General features: G+C 44.0%; 1 protein-coding gene across 1 annotated transcript in view; it reads right to left on the reverse strand.

The window, feature by feature from the left end:
* Nucleotides 1–12,539, reverse strand: part of CHDH (choline dehydrogenase) — a 61,456-nt gene that overhangs the window by 9,225 nt on the left and 39,692 nt on the right. Inside the window, exons 2-5 of the mRNA XM_082414505.1 lie at nucleotides 11,775–12,533; nucleotides 10,987–11,138; nucleotides 10,102–10,231; nucleotides 9,006–9,140 (exon numbers count right to left, since the gene is read on the reverse strand). Of these exons, the coding sequence (XP_082270631.1) occupies nucleotides 9,006–9,140; nucleotides 10,102–10,231; nucleotides 10,987–11,138; nucleotides 11,775–12,477 (1,120 nt within the window). The 5' untranslated portion in view covers nucleotides 12,478–12,533. The remainder of the gene's footprint in view (nucleotides 1–9,005; nucleotides 9,141–10,101; nucleotides 10,232–10,986; nucleotides 11,139–11,774; nucleotides 12,534–12,539) is intronic.

Raw genomic sequence — 12,539 nt, forward strand, 5'->3', positions numbered from 1 at the left:
TCCACCATCAGCACCCAAAACGTTATGGGACATTTACAAGATTATTAAGTACCATGTCAGTATTAAAATAACCTCTTTTTACCATAAACTACTATGTACTTCGTGCATATATGCACTACCACATTAATATGTACCTAATACCATATCATACATAATGCATTATATGTATAATGTGCATTATTTACCCCATGCTTATAAGCATGTACATTATCTTATTGACAGTACACAGTACATGTACAATCGTACATTAATTATTTACCCCATGCTTATAAGCATGTACATTATCTTACTGACAGTACACAGTACATTATATGTACAATCGTACATTAATTATTTACCCCATGCTTATAAGCATGTACATTATCTTATTGACAGTACACAGCACATTAAGTCAAATCAATTCTAGTCAACGTGTGTACCATATCCAATACGTCACAAGTGTAACCAGCAGGCTGTGTGAAATCACCAACCCGCTTGGGGGGTCCCTCTTCTCGCTCCGGGCCCATAACTTGTGGCGGTTTCTACTAATGAACTTTATCAGACAAGTGGTTCTCACTTCAGGGCCATCTCACCTGAGAGAGCCCACTCTTTCCTCTTAAATAAGACATCTCGTCGGACCAATGACTAATCAGCCCATGCTTACACATAACTGTGATTTCATGCATTTGCTAATTTTTAATTTTTAAAGGGATGCTGTGACTCAGCTATGGCCATCTGAGGCCTTAACACAGTCAAATAAATTGTAGCTGGACTTTAATTGAATATTATTTACCAACATCATCAACCATAAGGTGTTATTCAATCAATGGTTACAGGCCATAAGGAAATTATGGACACACATACACACACATACAGTAAACAGATGAATGACCTGTTTAACAAACCCTCTTTACCCCCCACTACATCCCATGCTCTACATGCCTATAATGCCTTGCCAAACCCCAAAAACAAGGCAAAAACATATAAATACATGGAACTTAGCTGTCTACTCAATAAACATGAACTGAATGCTCAGAATTAGATAGACCTAGAAAATAAACCCCAATCATACCAATCAACTACTTAGATATTTACCATTTATATAGACCACTTTTATCAAAATTTTAACACTAAATCCAACATAAACCACATAAAACAACCATATACATGTTACTTCACTATGTAAAAACAGCTTGTTAGTGTAGCTTAAAATCTAAAGCAAGGCACTGAAAATGCCCAGATGAGTTTACCAAGTCCATAAACACATAGGTTTGGTCCCAGCCTTTCTATTAATTTTTAATAAAATTCACATGTAAGCATCTGTGCCCCAGTGAGAATGCCCTCTAAATCATTAAGATTAAAAGGAGCAGGCGTCAAGCACACTAATATGAGTAGCTCATAATGCCTTGCTTAACCACACCCCATGGGAAACGGCAGTGATAAAGATTAAGCCATAGACGAAAGTTCGACTAAGTTATATTAACTAGGGTTGGTAAATTTTCTGCCAGCCACCGTGGTCGTATAATTAACCCAAATTAATAGAAACTCGGTGTAAAGTGTGTTAAAGAGTGATGTAAAATGAAGTTAAATTTTAACTAAGCCGTAAAAAGCCGTAACTAAAATAGACTACGAAGGTGACTTTAGTATTTCCTGACTACAGGGCAGCTAAGACCCAAACTGGGATTAGATACCCCACTATGCTTAGCCCTAAACCCAAATAACTGCAAGAACAAAATTATTTGCCAGAGTTCTACTAGCAACAGCTGAAAACTCAGAGGACTGGACGGTGCTTCCCACCCTTCCAGAGCAGCCTGTTTCACAATCGATCAACCCTGCCAGCCCGCCAGCCCTGGCTAATTCAGTCTATGTACCACCATCTTCAGCAAACTCTAAAAAAGAATAAAAGCAAGCATAATTATCATACGTGAAGACGTTAGGTCAAGGTGTAACCTACAGGATGGGAAGAAATGGGCTACATTTTCTATTTCAAGAATATATTTCTCACACACGAATTATGAAAACTAAAAACCAAAGGAGGATTTAGTAGTAAATTAAGAACAGAGTGCTTAATTGAATAAGGCCATGAAGCACGCACACACTGCCCATCACCCTTGTCAAGTATTAAAATAATTTCCTATAATCTATCAGCAAATACTAATCATACGAGAGGAGACAAGTCATAATAAGCATACTGGAAAGTGTGCTTGGATAAATCAAAGCGTAGCTTAAATAAAGCACCTAGTTTACACCTAGATTTCATAACTTATGAATACTCTGAACTAAATCTAGCCCAACACCTCTCCCCATATCTACTAATATAAGCAGACTAAATAAAACATTCACTCAACATTTAAAGTATAGGGGATAGAAATTTAAAATATCCTCTGGCGCTACAGAGGAGGTACTGTAAGGGAATGATGAAAAAAGCATTAAAAGTAACAAAAAGCAAAGTTTACCCCTTGTACCTTTCGCATAATGATTTAACTAGGGAACATCTAACAAAGAACTTAAGTTAAATATGGCGAAACCAGACGAGCTACTTATGAACAGTTTATTACAACAAACTCATCTATGTAGCAAAATAGAAGATTTATAAGTAGAGGTGACAAAGCTAACGAGCCTGGTGATAGCTGGTTGTCCAGGAAAAGAATTTCAGTTCAACTTTAAAAATTACCAAAATAATTATAAATTTTAATGTATTTTACAATGTTATCTAAATAGGTACAGCTTTTTAGAAATGGATACAATCTTATCTAGAGAGTAAAGACAAACAACACCATAGTTGGCTTAAAAGCAGCCACCAATTAAGAAAGTGTTCAAGCTCAACAATAACTTTAATACCAATAACAAGCAAATCAACTCCTAGATTTGTACTGGACTAATCTATTGACTGACAGAGGTAATAATGTTATTATGAGCAACAAGAAGTATTTCTCCTTGCATAAGTTTACATCAGTAACTAATAATATACTGATAATTAACAGTAAATAAATACAACTCAACATTAAATTATTTATTAAACACTGTTAATCCAACCCAGGCAGGCACTCAAGGAAAGATTAAAAAAAGTAAAAAGAACTTGGCAAACACAAACCCTGGCTGTTTACCAAAAACATCACCTCTAGCATAACTAGTATTAGAGGCACTGCCTGGCCAGTGACAACTGTTAAATGGCCGCAGTATCCTGACCATGCAAAGGTAGCATAATGATTTGTTCTCTAAGGACTTGTACGAATGGCCACACGAGGGTTTTACTGTCTCTTACTTTCAATCAGTGAAATTGACCTTACTGTGAAGAGGTGGGAATAACAAAATAAGATGAGAAGGCCCTATGGAGCTTTAATTAATTAAGCAAAAAAACCTAACTAAACCACCAAGGGATAACAAAATTTTATATGGGTTGACAATTTTGGTTGGGGTGACCTTGGAACACAAAAAAGGCTCTGAGTGATTAAAGTCTAGACTTACCAGTCAAAACATATCATCACTAATTGATCCAAAAAATTGAGCAACAAGTTACCCTAGGGAAAACAGCTCAATCCTATTCTAGAGTTCATATCAACAACAGGGTTTATGACCTCAGTGTTGGATCAGGACACCCCAATGCTGTAACCGCTATTAAAGGTTTGTTTGTTCAATGATTAAAGTCCGAGTTCAGACCGGTTTCTATCTATTATATAGTTCTCCCAGTATGAAAGGACAAGAGAAATAAGGCCCACTTTAAAAAGTGCCTTAAAACCAATTAATGATATAATCTTAATTTAATTAATACATATATTACTCAAGACCAGGGTTTGTTAAGGTGGCAGAGCCCGGTAATTGCGTAAAACTTAAACCTTTATAACCAGAGGTTCAAATCCTCTCCCTTAACAAAATGCTTATCATTAATATCTTAACACTTGTTATCCCTATTCTTCTAGCCGTAGCATTCCTAACATTAATTGAACGAAAAATTTTAGGTTATATGCAACTTCAAAAAGGGCCAAATATCGTAGGACCATGTGGCCTATTACAGCCCATTGCTGATGCAGTCTAATTATTCACTAAAGAACCACTACGACCAGCTACAACCTCCATTTCCATATTTATCATTGCGCCAACCCTAGCCCTAAACATATGAATTCCCCTACCCATACGTTACCCCCTTATTAATATAAATCTAGGAGTATTATTTATGCTAGCTGTATCAAGCCTAGCTGTATACTCCATTTTATGATCCGGATGAGCTTCCAACTCAAAATACGCATTAATCGAAGCCCTACAAGCAGTAGCACAAACAATTTCATGTGAAGTAACACTAGCAATTATTCTTTTATCAGTCCTCTTAAGAAACAGGTCTTTTACCCTCTCAACCTCCATCACAACACAAGAGCATTTATGAAAAATTTTCCCATCATGACCCTTAGCTATAATATAATTTATTTCCACTCGAGCAGAAACTAACCGAGCTCCCTTTGACCTAACAGAAGGAGAATCTGAACCTGTATCAGGCTTCAACACAGAATATGCAGCAGACCCATTTGTCATATTTTTCTTAGCAGAATACGCCAACATTATCATAATAAACATTTCCTCAACGATCCTATTTCTAAGAGCGTTCCATAACCCCTACATACCAGAACTATACAAAACCAACCTTATCATCAAAACACTATTACTAACAATTTCTTTCCTATGAATTCAAGCATCCTACTCTCGACTCTGATACGATCAACTAATACATTTACTTTGAAAAAACTTCTGACTACTAACGCTAGCCATATGCATATGACGTCTCACTACCTATTATAACATCAAGCGTTCCTCCACAAACATAAGAAATATGTCTGATAAAAGAGTTACTGTGATAGAGTAAATTATAGAGGTTTAAACGTTCTTATTTCTAGAATCATAGGAACTGAACCTATGCTTAAGAATTCAAAATTCTTCGTGCTACCACATTACACCGTAATATATAGTAAGGTCAGTTAAATAAGTTATTGGGCCCATGCCCCGAAAATATTGGTTTATATCCTTCTCGTACTACTAAACTCCATCATCTTTATCATCATCCTAACAACCATTATCTCAGAGACCATAATTGTAATAACTAACTCCCACTGACTACTTATTTGAATCGGTTTTGAAATAAATATACTAGCCATTATTCCCATTACAATAAAAAAGTTTAACGCATGAGCTATAGAAGCATCCACTAAATATTTTCTAACACAAGCTACCGCATCCATATTACTTATAATAACCATTATCATTAACCTATTTTACTACAGCCAATGAACTATTAACAAAAATCTTTAATCCAACAGCATCTATAGTAATAGCAATAGCCCTAACCATAAAACTAGGGCTATCTCCATTCCACTTCTGAGTACCTGAAGTTACACAAGGCATCTCATTAACAGCATGCTTAATCTTATTAACATGACAAAAACTTGCACCCTTGTCAGTATTATACCAAATCTCACCATCCATCAGCCTAAACCTAATATTATCCATATCCATACCATCTATTATAATTGGAGGATGAGGTGAACTAAACCAAACCCAACAATGAAAAATTATAGCTTATTCATCAATTGCTCACATAGGGTGAATAACAGCCATTATACTGTAAAACCCAACTATAACAATCCTAAACCTACTAATATATATCATAATAACACTTACCATATTCATACTATTTATTTACAGCTCAGTCACCACCACACTGTCACACACAAAATAAAATACCCATTATTACAACCCTCATTCTCATCACCCTATTATCAATAGGAGGTCTTCCTCCACTATCAGGATTTATGCCAAAATGAATACTTATTCAAGAAAAAACAAAAAATAACAATATTATTTTACCCACACTAATAGCCATCACAGCGTTACTCAATCTATACTTCTACATACGACTCATGTATTCTACAGCACTAACTATATTTCCCTCTATAAATAATATAAAAGTAAAATGACAATTTGATTTGACAAAACAACTTTTCTACCAACAGTAATTGTAATATCCACAATACTCTTATCCCTTACACCAATCTTTTCAGTATTGGACTAGGAATTTAGGTTACACAGACCAAGAGCCTTCAAAGCACTAAGCAAGTATAAGTTACTTAATTCCTGCTCAATAAGGATTTCAAGACTATATCCTACATCAATTGAATGCAAATCAAACAACACTTTAATTTAAGCTAAATCCTCACTAGATTGGTGGGAAACTTTTAGTTAACACCTAAATACCCTAGTCAAGTGGCTTCAATCTACTTCTCCTGCTGCCAGGAAGAAAAAAAAAAAAAAGCGGAAGAAGCCCTAGCAGAATTGAAGCTTCTCCTCTGAATTTGCAATTCAATATGTAAAATTCACCACAGCACTTGGCAAAAAGAGGACTCAACCCCTGTCTTTAGATTTACAGTCTAATGCTTACTCAGCCATTTTACCTACATTCATAAACCGCTGACTATTCTTAACTAACCATAAAGATATCAGTACCTTATATTTACTGTTCGGTGCTTGGGCTGGAATAGTAGACACTGCCTTAAGCCTGTTAATTCATGCTGAATTAGGCTAACCTGGAACACTGCTAGGAGATGATCAGATTTACAATGTACTTGTAACAGCCCACGCATTTGTAATAATTTTTTTTATAGTTATGCCTATCACAATTGGAGGCTTCAGAAACTGACTAGTCAGTCCCACGAATGCTGGGGCACCCGATATAGCCTTTCCCCATATAAATCATACAAGCTTCTGATTACTTCCACCCTCCTTCCTACTACTACTTGCATCATCAATAGTTGAAGCCGGTGCCGGTACAGGCTGAACTGTATATCCACCCTTAGCTGGAAACCTAGCCCATGCTGGAGCTTCAGTAGACCTTACTATCTTTTCCCTACATCTAGCAGGTGTCTCCTCAATTTTAGGTGCTATTAATTTTATTACTACAATTATTAGTATAAAGCCACCCACTATACCCCAACATCAAACACCATTATTTGTAATGATCAGTTTTAATTACAGCTGTATTGCTGCTATTATCATTACCTGTATTAGCAGCCAGGATTACTATGCTATTAACAGACCGAAACCCAAACACAACCATTTTTGACCCCGCGGGAGGGGGTGATCCAATCTTATATCAACACCTATTCTGATTCTTCGGACAACCTGAAGTCTATACTCTGATTTTACCTGGATTTGGAATAATCTCACATATTGTAAATTATTATTCAGGAAAAAAAGAGAGACTTTTGGATATATAGGTAAGTATGAGCCATAATATCAATCGAATTTTTAGGATTCATTGTATGAGCTCACCATATGTTTACAGTAGGTACAGATGTTGACACACGAGCATATTTTACATCAGCCATTATAATTATTGCTATTTCCACAGGAGTAAAAGTATTTAGTTGACTAGCAACCCTTCATGGAGGTAATATCAAATGATCTCCCACCATAATATGAGCCCTAGGCTTCATTTTCCTTTTTGCAGTAGGTGAATTAACAGGAATTGTCCTAGCTAACTCATCACTAGACATTGCCCTTCACGATACATATATTATGTAGTCGAACACTTCCACTACATGTTATCAACAGGAGCAGTATTCACTATTATGGGAGGCTTCGTACATTGATTCCCACTATTCTCTCAGGTTATACACTCAACTCAACATGAGCAAAAATTCACTTTGTAAGTATATGTGTAGCTGTAAATATAACCTTCTTCCCACAACATTTCCTGGGTCTATCTGGAATACCATGACAATATTCCGACTACCCAGATGCATACACAACATGAAATACTGTCTCATCCATAGGCTCATTTACTTCACTAATGGCAGTAATATTAATAATTTTCAGAATTTGAGAGGCATTTGCATCAAAACGAGAAGTCTCAACAGTAAAGCTAACATATCTCCCAGGAGAATTCGGGAGGGGCAAAAGAGGGAGGAGAAGACCAATCTCCCAGAGTCCTTCTCGCTGGAATCCAGCTTGGCTGAGAGACGCATGCACCACCAGCAAGGACCCTGAGTCAGACTATGGGCCAAGCAAGATGACTGGCCAGAGGCAACCCAGAAACTAACCCATTACCATAAAACCTGAGACTGCGAGGCACGTGGCAGAGCAGTTCTCCTGGGTTCCCCCAGGCTCTCCGCCTTGGGGTTCCTTCCCAATAAAGTCTTTTGCTTTGTCAGTACGTGTGTCTCATCGGACAGTTCCTTTCCGAGTGTTAGACAAGAGCTTACTCTCGGGCCCTGGAAGGCCCTGCAACACCTGCACCGCCTCCTCCTCAAGGTGCTGCAGTCTCCCTAGCCCAACAAATTCGTTCTTCAAGCACACCAAATGCCTAGCCCCGGGGCCTTTTCACGTATTCTTCCTGCCTAACAGACCCCCTGCCACCATTCTCTAGTTTAACATCCTAATTATTCCTTCACTGTACTTAAAACTTAGCATGTTTACTTAGTTTCCTTCCATTGTCTCCACTAGAGCGTAAACTCCCTAAGAAAACCTGCCTTATTAGCACTTCTCACCATGTAGAACAGCACAAGGTAGGTATGCAAGAAATGCATGCTGAGTGAATAAGATTTCGAAGCACTACTTCCTGGCCAAACTCAGTACTCTGAGACCCAGCTAGAAACCGCATAGAAAATGCTGAGAAATAGAAGCTGTAGTCCAGCGTCAAGTGCCCTTTCTCTGCATTTTCTCCTGGCCCCTTGGGCCCCAGGCAGTGTCCAGGATGAGGCCATCCCTATCCATCCATCAGGAAGGGCAGCACCCAGCCCCTGCAGAGTCTCACCCCGGGCAAGCCCTGTGTATCGCATCTGGTCCTCACACCAACCTGCCACACAGGAACTGCATATCCCCATTTTGCAGATGGGAAAACTGAGGCTCAGAGAGCTGAAATAAATGGCATAGCTCAGCTTTGAACCGGCAATCTGGAGCCACAGCCCGGGCTAAGCACCTCAGGAGGGAGGCTGTGCTGCCCACAGAACATCTCCCCCGAAGTCATGGATGAGCACACCCACCTGTGAACTTCCAGAGCCACTCCAGGCCAATCCGCACCTTCCTCAAGGGCTTCTGTGCTGAGTGGAGGGTGATGGGGGAGGTGCACGCCTGCTGGATGTATATCTCCAGGTGGTCTTGGAGGTTCTGGCCAACTCCTGAAACCAGAGGGGCTGGTTAGGAGAATGTCTCCCAAAGGGGCTTAGCTGGCCTCTCAACATGCCCTGGTTTTGAAAACTTTTCCTCCACCCACTTATCTGCCAGGCCAGCTCCTGCTCATTCCCAGGGACACCATTCCCTCACTCCCAGCCATATCTGGCCCTCTCAGATGCTGCCAAAGCTGCCTGCCCTTGACACTCGCTCCCAGGGCAGCACCTGTAACCATCCAGGTGCCTTCCTGCTAAGCAGCACCCTCCACCGGGGCAGTGCCCACGCCTCCAGCTGGCACCACTCAGTGAGCTGCCCCGGAATGGCTGACCCTGCACCCTCACCCCTGGCCTGGGGAAGGAGGGAAGCAGGCCCGTCATGCTGTGCAGACCCAGCATGAGCCCATCCAAGCTCAAGGGGACACTGGGCAGGTCACTGTCATGGACCAGCACTTTCAAAGACCTCTTATGATAAAGCCTCAAGCTCTGGGAGCTTGAGTTATAAGAGAGGGCAAGAGGGACAGGGCCAGGCTCCAAAGGGCATCAGAAACAGTCTGTGAAATAAATATTAGGCCTGGGAGAACCATCTGAACATGAACAGCATGTCAGTGTAGCTGGTGTGTCCTGAGGACGGAAAACACAAAGGCCTGGACCCCTCTTGCCACAGGGCTGCCCTGTTGACCTGCCTGAGCCTGGCCCCATGGGCTTTACGGGCAGATGCTCCCTGCTACAGGTGCCTCGCTGCTGAGAGGGATGGCATGTCTGGGGAAAGGAGGAAAACAACACAAAAGCTTGGGGTTTCGCTGGGGGTAGGAGTCCAGCGAGGCATGGGGACCCTCAGGCTCGTGGGAACAATGTAACAGTTCTGAGAAGCCCTGACTCCTGTCCCCTCCCCACTCCATGCTAATAAAATATAATAAACTGTTTTATTTAACAGGGACACCTTTGGGGCGCAGTGGGGAAGGGAGCTCACCAGGAAGGTGGCACACCACCGGGATGCCCAGTTGCTTGAGGTCGTCTGCATTGCCCACGCCTGACAACATGAGCAGCTGTGGAGAGTTGATGGCACCTCCACTCAGAATCACCTCCTTGCTGGCGTAAGCCTGGAAGAGGCGAGGGGCCATGCAGGTCACACTTTCCCAGAATAGCCAGTCAGAACCCCAAGAACATGGCCTTGGCATGACGCACCCACGTGGTGGGTGGGGATCCTGCTCACAGGCTCCAGAGCAGGGAAGAGGACGCCCCGGGCGCCGCTAGGTGCAAGTAGCCCGCACGTGCAGCTGTGGGCGTGTGTGATCGTAAGTCAAGCGTGGTTCATACTCTGATATATTCTGCAACAGCCTGACAGTAACGATGGTCTTAAAAACAGGACTGTAGAGCTTAAATGAGACAAATGAAAGCAGGCACTCAAACGAGCAGTTTAAATAAAGCACATGGTGAGCGAGATCTTCACGTGGGATGCAGGACAATCCCCACATGCTCCTAAGTGGAAAACAGCACAGTGCAGAAATGGGGGGGTGTGATCACAGGTATGGTTTTTAAAGCCTCTAATATAAACCTATCAATTTCTGGACAAGTGTGGAAGGCAATAGCAGAAAGAAGTTCATGGGGGCACTCCTGCCCGGGCACCATGGGCCCTTTGCAGGTGGCTAGACTGGGGCTTCCTCACGTCTGCCAGGCCACCACCTCCTGGGGACAGTCTTTCAGGCTGTTGCCACCAGCCGCTCACTCCTTATCATCATATTGATGGAGACAAGGACATGACTCCTGCCCACCCACACTGACTGAGCCTGACCACGGGGTCACTGCCCATCCCTCCCTGCCATGTGAGCTGCCCATGTGGTGGTAATTCACTCACCCTGTGGCTCTGGCCGTTCTTGATGTACTCCACACCCACTGCACGGGTACCTTCAAACAGCACCCTGCTCACAAATGTCTGGGTCTCAGCCGTGAGGGTGGGGCGGCGCAGTGCCGGATGCAGGTACGCACAGGCTGTGCTCCAGCGCTTGCCTGCAGGACAGAGCAAGGAGATCAGCCACAGCCCCAGCCTGTTCCCTAGGCACCTATCGTGCAGGGGGAGGTAGGGAAGGACTGGAGAAAGAGGGAATTTGCCCTTCCCCTGACTGTGCAAGCTCTGCCTCCAAAGGAAGGCTGAGACCAAACTACCCTGTCCAACTGACATCCACATCTACCTGGGGCCCCTGGATGCAGGTGGGAAAACATCCCTCACCCTTGACAGCACGACAGAGACCAGGGGTGGCTGATAATGAGAGCCCTGGGTCCAGCCGGGCCTTGCCTCTGCCCTGCTGCGAGACCCGTCACTGCTCTGTGCCTCAGTACACCCATCTGTAAGGCTCTAAAACTTGGGGCTGTGTGGCCGGAGAGCTGCCTCTTCATTCCACACCAACAGGGCCCAGAGGATGCCCAAGGGGTCACCATCTCCGAGTCACTTCTCATTGGCTTTGAATGGTATTCTGTGGCCTGTCGCCAGTGTAATCTGTCACATCCCCTCCATGTCAAACCAGCCCGTCTGTCCACACTTCTGACCGTGACAGTTGGGGGCAGGAGGGACGGGACTGTGATAGAGCAGCGTTTCGTTTTTAGAGGAGGAACCTGGGAGACGGGGAATCGGAGGCCTCGCGCTACCTTCGTGGATGGTCATGTCCATCCAGCCGAAGCCCTCTTGCTGGAAGCCATTCATGTCCTCGGTGAGGGGGTAGCCGGCCTCCTGCGCTGCCTCCAGGAATGCGCGGTGCAGCGAGTGGCCGCTCTTGCCGCGGGACACCCGCAGGGGACCGTCGCCGCCGCGGTACCTCCCGGCGCCCAGCTCGTGCGCCTGCGCCTTGCGGAAGTAGGGCAGGCAGTGCGCGTAGTCCCAGCCCGCCGCGCCCTCCCGCTGCCAGCGCTCGTAGTCCTCAGCGTGCCCGCGGACGTAGACCATGGCGTTGAGCGACGACGAGCCGCCCCAGACCCGGCCGCGCGGCCAGTACAGCACGCGGCCGTCCAGGCCCGGCTGCGGCTCCGTGTAGTAGCACCAGTTGTACCTGTCATCGCACAGGTTGGCCACGAGGGCCGCGGGCATGTGGATCTTCCACAGGAGCCGCTTGCTCCCCGCGTACACATCCTTGGGCCCGGCCTCCAGCAGCAGCACTCGCTTGTCGGGGTCCTCCGTGAGCCGGCTGGCCAGCACGCAGCCAGCGGAGCCCGCACCCACCACCACGTGGCTGTACTCACCCCCAATCCGGGGGCGCTCGCTGGCCAGAGCACGGATGCCCTGGGGCCAGTGCTGCCCCAGGGCTCCCCATGGGCCCAGGCTCCCTCGCCTCCAGCCTCGAAGGATGCACCACATGCTTCCAGCCCAAGTCCTCTTACTTCCACGGAGGGGAATGTGATGATTCACTTTCCCTAAAA

Source organism: Balaenoptera physalus, assembly GCF_965194825.1.
Source record: "Balaenoptera physalus genome assembly, chromosome: 11".
Classification (NCBI taxonomy): domain Eukaryota; kingdom Metazoa; phylum Chordata; class Mammalia; order Artiodactyla; family Balaenopteridae; genus Balaenoptera; species Balaenoptera physalus.